Here is a 21630-nt window from a genome sequence, read left to right as displayed (position 1 = left end):
TTCCTACCATGTGCACATAAGATGTGTAGTCTACATGGTTCATTTAAATTTTTGTATTAATTATGGAGCGACTCATAGCAATAACCTGCACTAACTACCTATTGTGACATTCCTAGAGGTCAGTTTAGCTTGGGTAACAATTTAGATAGTTTGGTTGGAGTTATAAGTTAATTGTAGTTACAGTAGCTATCAGATGGTGCAGACAGCTTAGCATAAGCATAGCATATCGCTTAAATCACCTGCTCTGGGTAGAGCAGTGGTACCTGCTTTATTGTTTTTAAAGGAAATGGTTCAAAATTATCATAATAATTATTAATTCATTATTATAATAATGAATATTAATTATTAATGACTGAATTGTTTCATAAACGTAAAACCTTTGTTGACAGAAAATCCTTGTCCAGTCATTTAGCGGAATGTTGAATTCCACCAGTGCTGTTGGAAAGGCAAACAATTATCAATATGTTTTTGTAGTAGCCGTGCATGCCATGCCAGCTTTGCTGTGCAGCTCTTTCAGTAGGCGTACAGAACAGCGGAGGTGTAAACTGAACCGAGGTCCTGTGGTGGATGCAGCGTTTCATTAAAAGCATCCCTGTGTAACGGCTTCCCCTGCGTGTGCGAGACAACCGGTGGGGTTCCTCCAACAGGGGGATGAAAACGTGGGACACAAACATGCCCACACATGTGTGCATGCAGACAGACAGACACACACTCTCTCTCTCTCTCTCTCTCTCTCTTTCTCTCTCTCTCTCTCTCTCTCTCTCACACACACACACACACACACACTCACACACACACACACGTACACACATAGACACAAACGTACACACATAGACACACACGCACACAGACACACACTGGCCGGGGTGTCAGGTGCAGCTGGCCGGATGCATTCTGGGATAGCCTGGCTCTGTCCCAGTGACGCAGTTGGATGGGGTTCAGAGGAGTCAAGTCGAGCAGCGCCCCAACCGGGAGTCCCCACTCACCATCAGTCATAGGCCAGCTGCGGGTGCTTCTCTGGGCACGCTCCGGTCTTTCCCTGCTCTACTTCAAACAAGCCTGGGATTGGTTAAGTGTTCGTGTGTGTGTGATTCAAACAAGCCTGGGATTGGTTAAGTGTTCGTGTGTGTGTGATTCAAACAAGCCTGGGATTGGTTTAGTGTTTGTGTGTGTGTGTGTGTGTGAACATGGCTGTTGGATCTTTTAAACAAGACTCAATGATGTTAAAAATAATGTACTTCCCATCATTGTCATTAATATTGAGTACTGTCACAGGTCAGGTCTTCCTCAGGAGTCAGTGCCTACATTGCTGAGAGAGACTTGTAACAGGAAGAAACCAATAACCAAAATGTCTACACACAACAACCAAGCAGATGCAAAAAGAAGACTGCTTCACTGCATGCTGGTTTCTTTAATGGAGGTAGGTTTACGGCCTGTGGCATTCATCAAAGCGCTCAGAGCAGGGGTGGGCAATACAAAAGTATTTTTTGAGTATCTGTACTTTACATTAGTTTTTTTTTTAAACTTACTGCATGGAAGACAACTATTGTGCTTCTGACTGCATGTCCATGTCCATTTGTTTGAAACATTTTACAGTTCTTCCTGATTGCTAGCAAGTATTTTTCAATGTCTTGTCTCTAGCAGGCAAACACGTGCTGATTGACAGATCCATATGAAAAGATAAACAAATGCAGCATTTTCACAGTAGAAGGAAGATACAATAAAGTATGAATATACTAGTCTACATAACTAAAACTATACTAAAATAACTACTCAGTATCATTCTCAATACTATAACTACTTTCTGGTCTGCATCAGGATCACAAGATGTAACTCCTCTCTGGACTGATTCAGAAAAACAATATGTTTGCCTTTGTCAAATACCGTGGGAAATAAGCCTTGGTGTGTGTGATCTATGGCGAGAACATATCCTCAAATGCACTGAGAAATGGGGAATATGTGTGAAAAGAAGATTAGTGAACCTGGGATGGTGATTGAACCAGGTGAAAACCAAAGCAGTCTGATGGAAACCATAGTAACACTATCCTGCATGGTAATGTACTGGGGATGTTCTTGTTGCCCTGGTTTGAATTTCGGCAATTTGGCATTGTTGATAATGGCCATAGTGACTACTGACAAGCAGTTTCCACTCATCAACAGAAGTAGTGTCTGCCTACCCCCAGAGGGTGTCTGCCTTTCAGCTCTAAAAAAAACTAAAACATAATTCACCAATCACCGATGTCATCCGTTGCTGCAAGTATTCCAGTAAAACATTGACTGTACAACTTTCACTTGTACTGGAGTAATATTTGACCAGGAGTATCTATACTTTGACTATACTTTCAAGTAATGGAGTTATGTTCTTTGTCCACCTCTGGTTAAAATGTGTCATACTCTCATGGAGGGCTTTAGCAGACAGCTTAGCTATCTTTGAAAAGACAGCATGTATAGAAGCATGACGTTCTGTTCTGTAATACTGTAGCCTTCAAAAATATCAGGGACTGTGTTGTCAGGGCAGAAATGTTTACTATGACCATGTATGTCCAGATGATAGTTACGATGGACCACCTGTTTTCTTTAAGAATATTGAGATACGCATGGGAGATACTGGCAAGTTATGTTATCGTTTGCAAATTAGGGCCAGAGATCTGGTCAATAGCTGGAGAATGAACACTCAATCGTGTTCTCCATGACTCTGACATACAAGAGAGAAAAGCAAGATATGATGAGATGAGGCAGCATGGCATTTAGTGGTCTGACCAGAGGGTCTGAGTGGACAACTGCCCTTTTGTGTCTGCAGTCTGAGTGATATCTTACAAGCATCCTTTTGTCATAGCAAATGAAATAAAATAAAATCAAGCCTGAAATATTATGGTGGCTGTCGATTCCCCCCCGCTCCCCCCCCCCCCCATCACACCACACCACACCACACCACACCACACCACATCACACCACACCACACCACACCACACCACACCACACCACATCACACCACACCACACCACACCACACCACACCACACCACACCACACCACACCACACCACACCCCATCACACCACACCACACCACACCACACCACACCACACCACACCACACCACACCACACCACACCACTCAACCAAAAGTGCCGCATTCCAGTGGAGTGTAAGCTGACCAGACTCTCCTCTACAGTAGTTGGCCAGAGTGTCTGCTAGTCTGATCGAGTTACTCATCTAGAGCAGGGATGGTTGTTTGGAGAGTGCCTGTAAAAAAATAAATAAACGAATCTACAGAGAATATGGCCTCATTCAAACCTTACACAACTGACTGCTTCCAAAAATGGATGCCTGCCTGCCTGCCTGCCTGCCTTCATGAAGCAATGTGCTACAGCCATGTCAATTATGCGTTATGTGCTATTCTTCGCTTACTTATGCATGCAAGCTTTTGACATTTAGAGAACGGGGAAAAGAGGGCAGTGTGGCTGTGGCACTCTCCTTTTTATGATGCAAAAGCCTCATTAAGCTAATTTTGTCCTCAATATTTATTTATTTTTCTAATCGGGGGTGCAAACAATATGTAGGTTTAACTGAAATTCTCTCTGGTGTTTGGATGCTGAACTGCCAGCTGAGAGATTAAAATGAGTGAGCTGAAAGAATCCTTTTACCTACAGTAAAAATGCAGGTAAACAGAATGGCGCACGCACACACACACACACAGAGGAAAAGGAGAATGTGGTAGAGATAGAGAGATAGAATGTGAAAGAGGTAGAAAAAGAAAAGGAAGAGAATGGCGACAGAAGCAGAAAAAAGCGATACTCATTAAAGTAGAGGGAGAAAAAAGTGAACGAGGGTTTGAGTAAACAGTAGCCTTGGCAGAGGTGGAGCCAGCTCTTTTTACTGTGCTGTGTTGTCATTCGCTCAGACACCAGTGATGGAGAGTGCTGCAGAAGAGCCGGCCTTTGGGCAGCACTTTTTATTTGTCAATTGGAGACTTTCCCCTTAACCAAACAGTGATATAGCTCTCCCCTGCAGTCTGGGCCAGTGCAATAGATGGGCTGTGTTGACTTTTGTGAAAAAGGATCTAAAAAAAAAAACGAAAACTCAGCTGGCTGAAAGAAATAGCAAACAAGAGACAGGGCCTGGGACTGGAAATTAATCTTTGGAGCATGAAACTGCATTTGAGAACAGCGTCAGCATTACAAAGAACTGCTTGAGAACAGTTAAGATGAAGGAACAAATGTGTGTTTAAAAGGTGTTTAGATAAGAGACATTAGGACTGAATCATGTCTCACTGAACACCACACCAGCCTCCAAACCTCAGTCACCACACATCATAAAAAATGCGCTCTTTAATAGTTTTTTCTAGAAGAGCTACTAGTTCAATTTCATTGCCATCTGTCAGTCTTTTTTACAGCAAAATTCTAGGTCCTGTCCAAAACCGGAATATGAGTTCTCGACAAGGAGCTGCAGTGCCACCCAATGGCTGTGTTGTGCTACTGAATTTCTTTATTTAGTTTCCTAAGGTGATGACATCTAAGAAGGTTGCACTGCATGTGTTGATTTGCCAGAATGAGGTTGCCAATCAATTATGTTTATGACGTATATTCACACTATAGCACATATAGTATTATAAGTGTTTTGTTCAGTGGTTCTTAATTCTGGTGTTGGTGCCTCTCTCCAAAAAATCTTGAATCTAATCCAAGCGCTCATATATCAGGTGTTTTCAGCTAATCTTAAGTGCCATTGCCCCTTCAGCCAAGGATGCAGTGCAGGGAAGGATGGAAGATATTCAGCGTAGGGCAAGAAGCAAGACTGAGAACCTCTGCACTACAACAACGCCTCAATACATTCTTACACGTGGAGTAAGGGTAGACACATTTCAATGAACCTAGTTTGGTATGGGTGATATTGTTCCTCCCAAGGTCTCTCCCTGAACCACATACCATCTCAGAGACCTTTTTTGTCACATGTTGTATTGAATTGAAATTAAGCTTTACATGAAGGATTAGAACAATTTCATAGAAATAAGGGGCTTTGTGTTGCGGATTGCCTGATTTTCCAAATTTATCAGACCCGCATTCAATCCCAAGAAGGGAAGTTTGAAAAGAGCGAAGACATACTACAGTGTTTTGTTGGCACCTTGTAACTGTATGACAGCGAGATCCTCTTACAGTAGCTGCTAACACTTGGCTAAATGATGGATATTTTTAGGCTTCCCTAAGAATGCAATAACCTGCAAAGCCAGCGCATCCGCACACTGGGTGCCACTGGCTCCCTGTGACCTCAGAGGTGTCCTGGCTCAGCACAGCAGCTGCAGGGGACAACAGAGAGTTTGAGGTCAAAGGGCACAGGAAGTGAGTATCTCAAATCGACACCGTGATGTAATCCAGTGGCACAGAAGGGAAAGTACAGTCCTGGTGTCGGCGTTGTACTGGTCATAATATTGAAGCGTTAGCGAGGAAACAAAGACTATTTTGTGATATGGTCATGAATTTCAAACTATTCAATGATTTATTTTACATGAATATTCTGTATCAGCATGCGCGCATACACATATATTCCATAATTAGATTTATGTAACAGTACAAAGTCACAGGCTCGCAGGCCCAGGTTCCTTAACCCAGGCCAGGGATCCATCACTCTCCTACTGTCAGACTGCACCCATCATGTCAGGCATTTAATAATGATCCGCTCTGACATGTGGGATGTGGGATGCAGGCTCATTCATCATAGCTGAGGTATCTGATTAGTCTTCTGGGAAGAGGCAGGGTGTGCAGGAGCCCGAGCCTCTGAAGTCCAGCCTCCTGACGGATCTGCAGTCGACACAGCTGCTTGAGGGATGGAGGGTTCTCTGTAATCGGCAGAGGACATGACCTCAATATCAATGGCATAATCACCATAGCAGTCATGTATTTGGTGTTCTTGAACATTCATCCTCTTCATCATCATCATCCTCATTCTCCAGCTCATCAGCATCTTCATCACCATTACCGTCATCATCATCACCATCACCCTCATTATCATCATCAAGTTATTTGTCATTCATTCCATGGTGCACAGTTACTGATAATATCGAGTAGAGAACGCATGCCACTTCTGTATTCTGTCTGGAAACATTTTGTCAGTGTAACTGTAAGCCGCACTCACTTGTCCTGTCTTTCACTCCAGCCCAGTCCTGGTGGCCGTCTAGGTGTTGTGTGAGTCTGGCACAGAGCTTCACCTGTCCCACGTAGTCCAGGAGGAGGTTGATGGTGTTGCCCGCCCAGCTGCAGACTCGGGGGGCAGAGATCACCTCACAGAACTGCAGGGGTGAACACACGTCACATCAGTGCATTTGGATGCGTGACCCGACCAATTTATCACACTTAATAATAATAATAATAATTCATAATAATTTATTTTATTTGTAATGCACTCTTCATTCAAAAGAATCTCAGAGTGCCAACATATTAAAAACGAACTATAATAATACAATAAATTAAAAATGAATTAACATAAGCATAATAGAAAACTTTTTAACATTTTAACATACGATTTATCACACTGGGGTCAGTGGAACTGAAACTCTACCTACATGTCATGTTTTTGTGTACCATTATTCGACACACAATCTATGTATGTACGTAAGTACAAACATGTGCAGTGTTAGCATACGGTTTGTATAGATGGCCATGTGCAGTGTTAGCATGAGGTTTGTATAGATGGCCATGTGCAGTGTTAGCATACGGTTTGTATAGATGGCCAAGTCAATGTTACACCCAGGATGCTGCGCTCTTCTAGTGAGCGTCGTTTGGCACTGCCGTCTGTGCAAGTACGGCAGTCCAGACTATTCTCATTTGTAGTTCCACGTTGGTGGAATGAACTACCCAGCACTACCAGAGCAGGGGCGTCCCTTCTCTACTTTAAGAAGCTTTTGAAGACTCAACTCTTCAGAGAGCACTTCCCGTCCTAACTGGCACTTCGACTAGTGCGTAACTTGCAATTACAGCAGTTACATTTCTGCACTTCTTTTTTCTTTTTATTTCATTTTGTTATATTTCTTATGTAAAGTAGTATTTATTGTTACACCAGGTTCTATTGCTCGTGCTTGGCTATTCTCTCCCTTGTACGTCGCTTTGGACAAAAGCGTCTGCTAAATGACTAAATGTAAAATGTAAATGTAAATGTCATCCACCTCTCTCCTCTGTGTTAATGTACCTGCAGGCAGGGCTCCTCCCTCTGGAGACCAAGGTCGTCCTTGCAGAGCCCTTTGGCAGGTGGGTGTGAATTAGAGCCACACTGGCACTGAAAACAGGCCAGGGCGTCGCAGCCATGATCCAGCAGGAGCTTCAGCATTGGTGGGAATCTCAGGCACAGCATCACCACCGCAGGGAATGTTAGATGACAGTTAGGCATCCGGGTGTTAACATCTGCCCCCTGCTCCGCCAGCAGTCGCACCATCTGGATGTTCCCTTGCCACAAAAAGAATTGTTGTAAACTTTAAAACTTACCTATGTAAAATTGATGAAAAGATAGAGACGATGTCTTATAAAATGAACATACAATTGTATAATTGCGTGCATCTACAGAGAATATAGAAAAGTAATAAATTATTCCTTCATTTTAGATGGGCATAATAAAAGCACAGATTTTGTAGTTCGCTTTCGTTTATGGACTTCCAAATTCTACTTGAGAAAAAACGTAGTTATGAATAGTGGAGGGAGCTAATTGTGTCCAAGTGAGTAGTAAAGCAGTTTACTTTAAGATCAAATTAAATATACTTTCATGAAGGCCTACTTAAAGTGGCATTATGGAGGAATTGCTAATCGCTAACGACATGCTAGCGGCTAAACCTAGCGAAACCTCTTGAAATTTGCTTAATTTGAAACTATGACAAAGTAGTGAGTCAACAACTTTCCTAACACAGTCAAACATCAAGCAAGTGTAACACAAGACAAAGCAAGACGGCAAATAAGCTACTTACTAGTTCGGCAGACAGTAGTAACCGGGCGGCTTCAGGCAGACAAACATAACGCAGTAATATGCCTACGGACCCTGGTATGGCAATGGTACGGAGGCGATTCTCCATATTAAACGTCATTGTAGCGCCCCATTATTTTAAGGTAAAACTGCTTATCCTAACCCTAACCCTGAAGTACAATTCCTACATAATGCCACTTTAAAATACAATCCCCATAAGATCACTGCCTAAGTCTTACCCTGCCTCACAGCCACCAGAAGGGGCTGGAACGTGTCTTGGTTTGGGTCAGCACCAGCTTCCAACAGCATCTCTGCTGCATCCAAGTTGCCGTTAGTGACTGAAAAGTACAGAGCCGTGGTCCGGCAGTCCGGGTACTTCTGTGAATGGTCCAGAGAGAGCGGGGAGTTGACATCATATCCAGCCTGAATGAGGACCTCCAGGATCTCATCCTCGTCATGCTGGGCAGCCAGGTGAAGCGGACTGATGCCACTTTGTCTGATTCTGTCCTCACTGGTGACTGGGATCAACATGTTTACTATCCTACAAGACGAACAAATTCTTGTTCCAAGAACCATTTCAAGAACTCTACAGAGCAGATTATCTGAACTCATATTTAATGAACCTGTAACAGAACTGTGACAAAGAGAAAAATTGTCATGTAGTAATCTTTAAAAAAAAAAAAATCTCTGTATTTACTCAAAATGGCCGTGCTGGGCTGCAGCGTGTAGAGGCAGAAGCTTCGTTTTGGTTGGCTTGTTGGCATCAGCTTTGTGAGCGAGAAGCAGCTTCACCACACTGCCATGTCCATTCTTGGAGGCCTCAAACAAGGCAGTGGCTCCGTCACTCACTTGGAAGTTCATATCAGCACCTTGGTTACACACAGAGGTATGCTTACTGTTGGGATAGCCCAGTTGAACACTGTACAAAATACACACAGCAGGGTTACCACCAAAGTTACAGCAGTTGTGCTTGAGGCACTGTTTAGTAGTCGTAGCCTAAACAGCCTTGTAATAACTGAATGGTGGCTAACATAAATGACATTATCAGACCAGGACATGCTACCTTTTGGTTTCTAATAACCTAGCAACATATCATATCACAGTCATAGCCCACCATGGTTCAGGAGGAGAGTCAAGGCTTCTCCACTACCGGTCTGTGCTGCCAGAAAGAAAGGCGTGATGCCGTAAATGTTTCTCTGGTTGAGATTGGCTCCGGCCCTCAAAAGCATCGCACAGATCTCTACGTTGTTGCGACACACAGCCTCATGAAGAGCCGTCCAGCCTCGAGAGCAGCCCCTGTTCACCCCTGCTCCGTAGTTCAGCAACAGCTCCACCACGTCTAGGTCCTCCAGCTCACAAGCTGTGTTTTAAAGGACAAATGGGAGGACCTCTAGATCATATATAAACCGACGTGTTTGTCTTTACTAACAATAAGCGTGCGTCAGTCAGCCTTGCTCTCCACTAGTCATCCATTCACCTTTACATTGGCATGCTGCCTTAGACGAATGTATAATCAAATGAACTACCAAAGCTGGCACTGGCATTCGGGATCTTATATATTTGAAATGTTACCTTTATGTAGGGCAGTTTCTCTGTCTTGATTGCCTCTGTTGGGGTCAGCTCCTTTCTCCAGGAGATATTCCACACATGCGGTATGGTCATTCTCCACAGACAGGAAGAGAGGGGTTTTCTCCTGTTTGTCACCCTGATCAATGAGCTCAGGCTGGACTACATTTTCACAGACATAAACAGACCAAATGCTTGTCAAGTTATAGTTTGTCCTGGAGAATATGAATTTAAATGGAGTATGATCTAAATTTCAAAAACAAAACATATAATGTTCACATGGAACAAATCTCGATGGTAATGGGTTAGTACGTTACACAAAAGCATATGCGTATGATGAGATTGATTTGTGTTGGTCTGAAGACACACCACTACACCCAGACAAAGTACAGAAACCTTCTGCTAAGGACTGGGCCAAGGGGGAAGACTGCATGTAGAGGAGCAAGGTCGTGTTTGAAATACACTTGAGAGGCTGTAAACTACCTGTCAGCAAGATCCTAAGGCATTCCTCCTGCCCATGGATGGCTGCCAAGTGCACTGGGAGACGTCCCAGAATGCTTTGCTCTCTAAGACCCCCTCTCGCCTTCATCAGCTCCAGCAGTGTGTCCACTGAGCCACTCGTGACGGCTGTGGTCAGTGGGTCTGCAATCCTAAATAGGAATAAAAGGAACAATATCAGAGATTATTTGTGTTTTTTTGCTGATATATTGGGTTCTGTTGCTGTATTAGCATTGACAGCCAGTAACCCAGGGGTTTAAAAGTTTAATTTCTTGTGCATGTCATTTCTTTGCTGTTAAGCACTTTGAGCTGCATTGTTTTGTATGAAAGGTGCTATACAAATACAATGTATTATTATTATTAGTAGTAAAATGGTAGAGTTTGTTCAAGTTGTGTGGCTTGCAATGTCGAGGTTGTGGGCTATTGCAAGTGCTAATCAAATGTGTTTTTTCAATATGAATCAGTCTGGGTGGTATTGCCCTGTTCATACAAATACTGCTCCTTAAGTGAAAGACTACCATACTCTTCAGGTTCTTGGGTTTTGTAGAAGGTTCCATCATATCTTCTCCATGCAATGCACCGTGTTCCGTCATCGCTGGTGAAAGAGTAACTTCTGGTTGCCTCAGACGTCGGAAAATTGTGTAAATCGACAAGCTTCATCTGGGGGCAAAAATAAGGATTTTATTAGTTTGATTGTTTTGTTTCACACAGGATATTGATGTTGTTGAACTCTGTATTGTTTTGTTTTCATAGATCACTATTTGGTTGCTTGACTTCAGGAGTTCACCTAAAAAGCGACAGGATTGATTGTTGAATTTGGATGTGTGTTACTGAATCCTGGGCTCTAAAAGCCTATCTTTAATTAAACTCTGAACAGGCCAGTTCCAGTCTCATAAATATAGTCAAAACACAGTTAGCCATCCAACCTAATGAAACGTGGTGATTTTACAATAGCATTTCATATTCTATATGAGGAATAAACTTTAGCCCATGCAATGTGTATTAATTTGAGACACCCACAGCTCAGTGGTGAATTGTTAATTAAACTAAAGCATTATTTCATAACTTGGCCTTGACTGCCTGCCAGAAAGCACTCTTCCCATCCATTTGTTCCTTCTGTACCCATCCCAGTTTAATCCCTCACAGCTGCTGAGTCTCACACTGACTGGGGCGCATCAGTGATACTCACGGTGCAGTACATAGTGACCTTTGGTCAAGGCAGCACAACCCACCCTTCACCTCCTTGGAGGTAAAATTAGGATCAGGCAGCCAAGGAAACATAGGTCAATAAACACATGATGGCATGGCCTTGCCACGAGATACGAAGACAACAGGCTGCTCAAGTGCTCCGAATGTCTCAGCAGGATCAACAACCACGAAGGAAAAAGCTGTCGAGGGAGGTGAGCATTGCAGAGGCATATGGGGTGAGCCTTAGATAGTAGACCCGTCACTATGCCTCTACGAAACCTGCTTTCAGCTCACTGAAGTTCTATATATCATTTTACAGGACCACTGAAAGCTTGAAAACTTCTTGTTTCGAATAGATTTGTGTCCCACTGTCTCACAACACTCTGGTATGTGTGGGATGTGCTTGGTTCAGCTTTCAGAAAGATCTGAGATCGTTGATTGACGGGTGCAAAGTGGTCTCACAGGATGCTGCCCATCTGCTAGAGTATGCCGGGTAAGTAGGAGCTCTATGTTCTACCATAATGCATGATATGATGATGGACAATACAGTACAGGGTCGTGGCCAGGAAAGGTGGTGATGGTAGTCCTTCTCAAAATGAGAAAATGGCCAAATAGTTGTAAGAGAATATATATAAACTTCATGAAAAGCTCAACTTTGTTCCTGCTTTAAGTATGACTCTGCAAGTGCAAAATGACAAAAATGAAATATTGAAGAATTTACAGTTCAAGATAGTGATTGAATCTTGAACCCGGTACAATTTGCACAATATCACAACTCAAAACTTCTGTTGAGGTGGTTAACAAGTCCTGCAGTATTATAAAATGCTATGAAAATGAAAAAATAAAACAATGCGACCACTTTTTGGTCTGATTGTGCATAATCTAGGTATGCATCACAACTGGCATGGTTCCGGATAGCCTATTTAGCCACTGAGCATGCAGATTAAAAGACTTGTAATATAATCTGCTTTCTGAGAAATATTCAGAATAGTTGAGCGTGAAAAGGTACTATTGGGTAAAGTATGTCTCTACAACCTCCAGTATTATGCAAAACATGCTTCTGCACACTTGACAAGAAGGTTGCTATGCACATGAAAGACTTTGTGACACCAGTCAAAACAATCACTTGCATGTTTATATTGTCCTAGATGAACACCAGTCAAAACACCAGTCAAAACAATCAATAGCAACGTTTATATTGTATTAGATGAAGATTGGAATACCAGGCATACCTTTACACCACTTCGTAGGTGCTAGAGATGAGCAGAAATTAGTTTTGGATGTCCACACTCCCTCTGTCCTCTGCTGTCCCTCACTGCTTTAGGTTTAAAGACAGATTATCCTCTGAGCACAGAGGAGACCCTACCTCAAGATGAGGGCTCTGTGAGCCATAGAAGGGGCCACGTGAGAAACGCCTGAAGAGGCAGCGCTCTTCAGATCAGGTTCCCATCAGCCCCTTTGGGGTAGCACACGTTAAGTGCAACTTAGATGGCACCTCGCGCGGGCTCTGGTGTGGACGCATCATGATCACAGTCAGCTCCCACTGAACTGTTACTGTGCAAATACACTTCAGGATGTAACAGGTGTAACATTAGGTATGCAAAAGTATGTTGTTGTGTGTTTGCACTGAGTAGTTTAGTGTGCACTACGTTTGGGATCACTCAGAAAATGACACAGTTTCCAGGAAACTCAGTTGAATGAAATTAATATAATCAAGACATTGTCTAAGTTAGTCATTTGAAATAACAATTTTGTGCTTGAAAATTTGCTTTCATCAAAGAAACCGCCATTTGCAGCCATTACAAACTTTTGCGCCATTACAGCTAGACTGGATCTTCATTAAATAGGTCTTGCATAATTTAGAGCAATTCTTTAGGTCTCCATCTTGTCGTTGGACAAAATGGCCTCCAGTCAAGTGCCGTCCACAGGGTATGGCATGGCAATTAAGAAATGGTAAAATTGAGTTTTAACCTCCCTTGTTAAAAATTCCTTTTATTCAGTACAAATGACATACTTAAATTACACACTCTACCAGCACCAAAGCTCCCCCAGACAATTATATTTCCTCTGCGTGTTTGAGAGATGGTGTCAAGCCCTCCTCGGCCATATATTCAATTGTTCTGTGCCTCACAAATCTTATTCTCTGTCATCCAAACACCTCAACTTAGACTTGTCTGTCTATAACATATTGTGGCATCCTGGAGAACCGTGTGTTTCCTTTTTGTGTGTAGTTCATCCATAATATTGTGTGGGCCTAGCAGTGCACGTGATAAATCTGTGTTTGCTATTCCACTTCAGAATGCACTCGGGTTTCTTGGTCTGTGTTAATGTCAGTGTGTATTTCTGTTGCCATTTTGGTCTCTGTGTTATGTGTAACGCCTTGGTGTAGTGTATTAGTGTCTTTGTCTACCCGTGCCCTCTGCGCTGAGTCTCCGTATAAGATCCCTGCCCCTCTGCCCATTCGTCATCAGTTCCTGAGTGTTCATTTGATGCGTGTCTTCGATAGATGGCAAAGATGGTCTCAGATATGGCTTTTTCCTTGAAACTCTGCTTTAAAGGGCAGCATTCCAGCCTCTTCAGTGCTGATGATGAGACTGGTGTTTTATAGGTACTATTTAATGAAACTGCCAGCTGAATACCTGTGAGGCCTCTGGTCCTTGAAATGGAGATTCTGATGTTCTTATCCACCTGCACAGTTATGCACCGGGGTTCTCTGGTCTCTCCTAGTTTCTGGTTTCTCTGGTCTCTCCTGGTTCTCTTTGTATCCTGGTTAGAGCAAACATGCACTCTTCTGTGAAGGATGTGGTGCACACCTTCGGAAGGCATATTCAGTTTCTTGCAAATTTTATTACACATGGAATAATTTCCTTAACTTCTCAGAATAATAATAGACTGATGTATATCATTTTGTGGTGATCAGTATGTGCCAGCATGCCTTTAAGGAGACTATGAGAATCACGTGGGGAACACAGCATATGACAAATATGAGAGTTCCCAACACTGAGGAGATGGAATTACATAATCATAATAACTTTGACAACTGTGTCTTCCTGCTTTCCTCCATTATATTGGATAACCATGGCTAATGTTATTCATGTTAAGGACTTTGGCGCCCCCATCTGGACAGAGTTGGCAGCCACAATTACAACACTGACCTATTTGTGGACTAAGCACAGCGCTCTATGGAGGATCTTCAGTGCAGCCTGTTAAAATACATCTGCCCCTGTATGCTTCTTAGGGGCAAACCCAAAACCCAAAATATATATGGAATTTCCAACCACAGCAAATAAAGTTGTTGCCATTATCAGAAAATCTCACATTACTTTAGTTCATTTTTGTTATTTTATTACATCACATTTGCAATTTTAACAATAGACAAAACACCAGTAAAAAGAAAACTGAATTTTATTTTCATCAATATCTAGTGTCATTTTTGAAACTATTGTACTGGAAACTCTTATGAGGTTGGAAGTAACGAGCAATCAACGTTCTGTTTTAATCAGTATGTGATTAAAATGAGTAGTTCAATATTTTCCGCTTACAATACATTAAAAAATATTTACAACATTCTACATTTAACTCTTCAATTAAAAGCTTCCACTTAACACTTAATTTCAATAACCACAGGCTATTTCAGCATTCATTCAGACAACCACTGGTCATCTTTCTAGGAACATTCTCTGCGCAAAACATTCCCCCTCTACCTACATAACAGAAACAGATTCAATACAGGTACAACACAGAACAACACATTTCAATTATGCATATGTGATGTTATTTTTTAAATAGAGGACATTTCTGACATATACAAAAAGTAGTGAAGTGGTACAGAACAACCTGATAAACAGTTTAAAATCTTCCACAAAGCCATATTCAACTCCAACAAAGCCACACAAAGCTTTCTGGGTCAACTGTGATTGAATTCTGAGAGATATGATATGTTAAATGGCAGCTAGCGACACCACAGTGACTGAACGGCGAAAGTCCGCCTGTGTAATGGTTGCTCATAGCTCTTCGAAGGAGTTAACATGCTTGAGGAAGTTGATCAGTCTTCCGGGGATGGGAAGTTTGTCGATGTGTCGTAATCTCTTAATCCCGACCAGCTGCCGCACTCTCACTCTGCACAGGTGCATCAGTGTTCTGGGGGGTTCTGCATGTGCGACAAAATGGTGTTTTTAACACACAAACACACAAACACAGAGACAGAGTGGGAGATGTGTGTGTGTGTACCTGCCACCTACATGTCTACTGCCACTCACATAATGAAAGTGTGTGTGCGTGTGCGTGTGCGTGTGCGTGTGCGCGTACCTGATTTCTCCTTGATGTGTTCCCAATCACTATAGCTATCGAGATGTTCAACGAGTCTCGCACACAGCTTCACGTTGCCAACGTAGTTGAGAAGCACATCTATGATGGGCCCTGCCCAATTGGAAACGGAGGGCTCAGAGATCATCTCGCAGAACTGCCATTTCAAAAAGACAAAACAGCTTGAATCAGTCCTAACCAGTGCTTAAAGAGCACCAGTTCTGTTCTAAGGTGAGCTTCAGTTTACCTTCAGCCTCTGCTCTGTTTTGTTCTCCCTCTTACCTGTACACTGGTGTGGTCTGGTTCCTCCGGTCTGTGGCGCAGCTCATCTCTTCTGCTGCGTGTTGCCTTGATGGGCGGATGAATGTTGCTCCCGTATGAGCAGTCAAAACAGGACATAGCGTCACAGCCATTGTCCATCAGGTATTTCAGCATGGGTAGGTACTTCATGGTGAACATGACCGTGGCTGGGAAGGTGGTTGGGACGGTGGGGATGAAGACGTTGACGTTGGCTCCATGCTCCACCAGCAGGGTGACGATCTCCATGGCGCCCTGGCGGACGGCCACCAGCAGGGGGCTAAAGATGTCCAGGTTGGGGTCAGCACCGGCCTCCAGTAGCATGGTTGTAGCCTCGAGGTTGTTGTTGATGGTGGCAAAGTAAAGTGCGTGGTGCGCCGATCCTCGTATAGCCTGGAGTGGTCTTCAGACAGTTCTGCGTTCACGTCGAAGCCGGCCTCGATCAGAACCTCTAGAATCTCATCCCGGTTGCGCTCGGCAGCATGATGGAGCGGACTGATGCCACAGCGCCGGACTCTTGCTCGACTGGTGACCGGTATCAGCATCTGGATGATCCTGGAAGAGACACCATCAGGTTGCTGTTGGGTTAAAGAACTTCCAGAGAGCAACCAACTCTGGAATGCATTCAGCCCTCGAGATCCATTGCAGAATCAGTTACTCTATGGGTCAACGTTTTAGCTTTAGCTTGCTGTTCAGGCTCATGTGATGGGGTATGTAGGTTTTAGCTTGACAGAGAACTACCGTAATTTCCGGACTATAAGCCGCTACTTTTTTTTCCCACGCTTTGAACCTCGCTGCTTAAACAATGACGCGGCTAATTTATGGATTATGATACCTGTGACTGTATACGGTGGCTTTGTGTTTACGGTGGCTTTGTGGAGCTAGGATGCTAGCATGGATGCTTAGCTCCACGCGATTTCTCAGTATCTCTCAATAACTTAACTAATATCAAAATAACCAGTCTACCGGCGTAGACAGAACACAACTCAAAACACTTTAGAAAATTTAAAAAAAGTCTACAACAATACAAATCCAGTCTTTTCAAGTTCTTTAGCTCACTGGTTTCAAACTAGCGTCTTTCTTCTATCTCGCTGTCTTCAATCTAACGTTCTAGCTTCTGATTGACTCTTCCAACTGTGCTCTCTTAAAGCAACAGTGCACTTATCGTAACTGGCAAAACTAATAATATGCATCACTATTGTATTACTTTTTATATTCATTTTAGCCTGTGTACAGTTAATTTGTTTCAATGTACCGGTAGGCACCTGCGGCTTATAGACATGTGCGGCTTATTTATGTTAAAAATAATTATTTAAAAAAAATTCAGTGGGGGAGGCTTATATTCAGGTGCGTTCAATAGTCCGGAAATTACGGTACTATGCTAAGTAGCTACTATGCTAAGTAGCTTCACTGAATAGCACGTAATGTCTGTTGACTGGGTTAAAACGGACACGGACAATACGATTAAGCTGTGACACGTAATTCTATAGATCACATTTATGAAACACCTTATCATACATACATCAAACTGCACAATCGAACTCTTGGATGGTAAACATATTAGACAGAGGTTTAGCACAGGGAACATGCCTCTCACTGGGTGGGCAGCAAAAGAGGATTAATTAACACTGAAATAAACATGGTCCACAGTTACTCCCATGGAGCATCACAGACACAATTAATTTGTCAATGAGAAATACAAGGAATATTATACACATCCCTGTTATGATGGGAATCATTAATTGACACAATTATGGATATTATCATAGTAAAAAAAACAGAGGCTCCATACAACGAAGGAAAATTAAAAACAAGCATTCCTTAGACAGTAGTAATAGCGTCTTTGCTATAAAACTGATTAGCTGCTAGCTCATAGGAGGTCACAGGTTAATTGCTCTTCTTGCACAATGGCACAACAGCAGGTCTTACCACCACCAAAACCCGCCATCGACTTACTTAACCGAGTCGATACAATTGCCGTTGGAGTAGTCGTGGTTGAGTTTTTTTCTGCAAATAATGCAAGATAGTGATGAATACCATTGCTAAGTAGTGCTATGAGACCGGCTCTCACCCCTGTGTGACAAGACCCTTAATACAAAAAAAAAAAAATATCACTGGATCAAAATATCACAATGTTTGTCATTGTTAAGACCTGGCTTGTAGGCTGCAACATAAAATGGAGACGGGCAACAGCCAGGTTTTATTTCAGTAAATAAATCCTTAGCAAAAATCTTGGGGATCTGTCACCAAAAGTAAAACACACATGAAAACATGGTGAGCACCTGCAGCAAGGCAGTGGCGAGAATGCAAGCCTGTCTGGGGGACAAATGTGTCAAATCAGCGAAATGCCCTTCCACCATCCAAAGGCTGCCACGGCAAGGCCAGTGGGGGTACATAGGGGCACATAGGGGCATAACACTCATACCTATTATTGGCTCAGGTTGGAAACTGATCTAAGTTTGGGATAGTTTCACGTTAAAGTCTGAGATAAAGGCCTGAGGGTTAAAAGTGGAGATGCCTACCCATCATTCCCATTCAGAGCAGCGATATGGATGGGAAGGAGGCCGGTCCTGCCCTGTTTGTTGGCATCTGCTTTCTGGGAGAGGAGGAACTCCACAATATCTTCATGTCCGTACTTCGACGCCTCATAGAGGGCTGTGGCACCGTCTCCTCCGTGGCTGTTGATATCCGCACCTACAGAGCACACCGATCATCTATTCCTGGTTCCTATCTCCGAATCAAGTCTACTGATTAATAGCAAGCACTTTGATGACGTATGTATGTGCACTTTTAAATTCATGAGTGCCAGTTTCAAAATATTTCCGTATTTAGAGACATATACTTTGTATTTGCCATTCATGCTACTTTCTGATCTTCTGTCACTTCTATGTAAGCGAGTTTATTATCTTCTGAATTGACAAAGCATGAACGACAAGCACAGAGCCAAGAGCACTACCAATTATCTTAACTTAAGCTGAACAGTTTGGCAAAGTACAGATGGGATGGTACCGTTTTTTAAGAGGAAACGCAGGGTGTTCATATGTCCACTCGCGGCAGCAAGGAAGAGAGGTAGGACGCCGTACTTGTTGACAATGTTAATCTTCGCCCCAGCTTTTATTAGCATCTCACAGATCTCAACATTGTTGTTGGCCACGGCTTCATGCAGGGCCGTCCCGCCCTGGATGCACAGCTTGTTCACTGCAGCACCAAAGTTCAAAAGGATGGCCACCATCTCTGCATTCCCTTGTTCGCAAGCTGGAGAAAGTGTGGTGAAGTAATTAATGCAAGGACATTTTGACAAAAAGGCGGAGGTTAATGAGGTTTGGGAACATCTCTTGTATCCCCATAAATGCCAAAGCCATTTCCAATACTTTTAAGCGAATCCACATATTTTTACAAGTTGACAAAAAAAAACACTAGCACTACAGTGACCTGTAGATTGTATTGATACCTTTATAAAGAGGGGTCTCCTTCTCGTTGTTTGCGATATCAGGGTCAGCTCCTTGCTCCAAGAGGCACTCCACACACCTGGAGTGATCTCTTCCTACTGCCAGGATGAGGGCGCTCTGATCTTTCCGAGTGCGCTTGTTGACCATTCCAGGTTGAGCTTGGTGGGGAAATGATGACTGTGGTTAATGATCTACATAATGAAGGTGATGTAATGGCGCTTGTGATGGTAGCCATTGATGTGGATTAAGAAAATGGCAGTCGTGATGATGATGATTGTGGTGATGATGATGATGTACATTATGCAACTTCAAATATTACATTCTGGTGATGTAACAGATGTATCCACTGACCTCCCAGGAGAGCCCTGAGACACTCTTCTTGACCATAATACGCAGCTTCATGTATGGGCATCCATCCATGTTCATTTAGCTGTAGAAGATTCAAGTCAGGAGCTCTAACCATTGTCCTCACCAATGATGCATTACCGTCCCATATGGCCTTCACCAGAGGATCTACTTCCCTGAGGGGAGAGCGGCACATTTTATTCACCACTAAGTTCCAGTACTTTAACAGCTACAGAATAACGGGGCTGTGAAGCTCTTCGACTCCTTCATAATGAATGCATGCGTTCGTCAGTGACGTACAACGTATACTCACGCCTCTGGCTCAGGCCGTGACCTGATCAGGCTCCCATCGACTCGGCGGTAGGCCACCATCTTCTTTCCGTATCCTGTGGTGAAATGGCTCACCCAACTTCCTTCCAGCTCCTGTTCGATATCCCTGTCATTCACAGCAGATACGATACCAGGCCTCATTATGTGTCAGACATGTTTAAAAAAAGAGTGAGATTCTTTTCTGAAGGGCACTAATGTCTACATCATCATCATCAAAATTCTAAGTAAATCTGAAGATGGAATCTGTTTCAGGAAACACACAACTGATAATCACCCAGTCGTAACTTGTCTTTGGATTTGACTGCATGTTATGGTAGGTTGTTGTGCGGTGTCTTTTCTTAAGAATTTCAGTGCCCAGTCTGACTCTGTTGTTGTTCTGTGCATCTGACAATAAAAGACTTGAAACTTGAAACTTGCATGTAGCTGAGTTTAGCCACAATAATGGCACTGTAACTGAGGTCATAGGAGCTTGTTTTCATCTTTTGCACTGCTATTTTTTGCTGTGGTGGCATGTAGACTTCTAAGATGTGCCACTTGGATGTCATTCAGTGGAGTGTCCTGTGGGGCATAGGTGCCAAGGCCAGTGTGACAGAATGCTCCGGAACAGGTGCTACGCACGTGGCCTTGTGGGATACTGTCGTGCCTGGCCGTCTGGTCTGGTGTCCGATAACAGTAACTGATACGCAGGAGCTTCCAGCCAACTAGCAGTTTAATGGCTCAGTAAGAGCAGCATTAGAAGAACACGTGTCGGGGGATACTGGGAGGGGGACAGGTTAATCAGTCAGTATGTGTTCAGTGGATCTTTCTGAGACCTAAACAATGTTCTATATCTGACTGACCTTGCATACCACATCTGCATTTTGAGTAAACTATTTGGATTGACATATTAACGCAACCACAACAATCTTTGGTTTCTTTCTTTAACTTGAACTTTCCTCCTTCTCCTCCTGTAAGTATTTCAAAGCAGATTCTATTACCACGTTTCTATTTAGTGTGGTTTGGGAGGTCAAATATTATGGGTTTCACCTGTGAGAAGTGTCTCTTTCACTGGTAATGATGGCATGGAATACAGTTTACAGCAATAAGTACAGTGGTAAGATACCGCTGTACCCCCAAAGCTTTTCTTCCATCATAAGGGGCTCTAATTTGAAAGGTCGACAAGCTGTGCATTACACGTGTGACATAATGATAGTCCCCAAATGGAACAACATCAAAAGGTGGAGTTGAAAAGAACTGTTATTTGCATGTATGCACTCATAGGACGCTAGAGAGGCAGGAACTATGGTAACATATGTTGTTGAGGTAAATGATCAGTCAACTAGTAACAAGTTGAGATGTTCTGCTATCAAACTGTCTGCCAGACATTTCAAAGAAGGAAGCGGCAGAACACCTTCCTCAAAACAAATGCCTATCTTTTTGATCAGACAACACCCAAATGAGGCATTGCACTGCCCTCAAAGGCACTTAGGTCTGTGCGCAAGTATGAACTTAACGAATGTGCAAAATAGCTTCATGTGGTGCCCTTTTGTGTTGGCCATAAGAAACCTGCGTGCATAAATATACAATGTCAACAGTAATGTGTCACAGTGTGTCTTGCATTCCTGAGTGCTGAAGTGTGAATAGAGACCAGTTGTTTCTGATCGCTGCCATTTTGTAATTGTTATGTGTGACAGTTGTCATTTGGCTGAGAAGAGTACGGAATCATTTTCCGTTT

At 43.0% G+C, this 21630-nt stretch overlaps 2 protein-coding genes across 2 annotated transcripts; both read right to left on the bottom strand.

Moving 5' to 3' along the window:
• Positions 1-5699: 5699 nt before the first annotated feature.
• On the bottom strand, positions 5700-11203 carry LOC105896990 (ankyrin repeat and SOCS box protein 2-like). The gene is made up of 8 exons (XM_031582081.2): positions 11163-11203; positions 9988-10154; positions 9053-9298; positions 8636-8807; positions 8178-8479; positions 7177-7430; positions 6127-6280; positions 5700-5830 (listed from the first exon to the last, which is right to left on the bottom strand). Exons 1-8 carry the CDS (start codon positions 11201-11203, stop codon positions 5700-5702), a joined length of 1467 nt encoding a protein of 488 aa, XP_031437941.2.
• Positions 11204-14577: 3374 nt separating this feature from the next.
• LOC105897096 (ankyrin repeat and SOCS box protein 2-like) lies at positions 14578-21301 on the bottom strand. Its single transcript, XM_031581865.2, is given in 9 exon segments — positions 14578-15340; positions 15499-15652; positions 15778-16163; positions 16166-16347; positions 18315-18486; positions 18802-19047; positions 19244-19399; positions 19593-19762; positions 19900-21301. Coding segments are annotated over 9 exon segments (1770 nt in total). The 5' UTR covers positions 20058-21301; the 3' UTR covers positions 14578-15194.
• Positions 21302-21630: the final 329 nt, after the last annotated feature.

Source organism: Clupea harengus, chromosome 15 (assembly GCF_900700415.2).
Source record: "Clupea harengus chromosome 15, Ch_v2.0.2, whole genome shotgun sequence".
Classification (NCBI taxonomy): Eukaryota; Metazoa; Chordata; class Actinopteri; order Clupeiformes; family Clupeidae; genus Clupea; species Clupea harengus.
This window is presented reverse-complemented; position numbering and strand designations above follow the sequence as displayed.

What these genes read in the sequence shown, in the direction of transcription:
- LOC105896990 (XM_031582081.2), bottom strand. Translation starts at nt 11,203, where the DNA reads ATGTACTGCACCGTGAGTATCACTGATGCGCCCCAGTCAGT. An exon ending in GACTCTCCTCCTGAACCATG is followed by an intron (nt 8,808 to 9,052) that starts GTGGGCTATGAC and finishes TGTGTAACCAAG; the next exon opens with GTGCTGATATGAACTTCCAA. An exon ending in GCCCAGCACGGCCATTTTGA is followed by an intron (nt 8,480 to 8,635) that starts GTAAATACAGAG and finishes TTCGTCTTGTAG; the next exon opens with GATAGTAAACATGTTGATCC.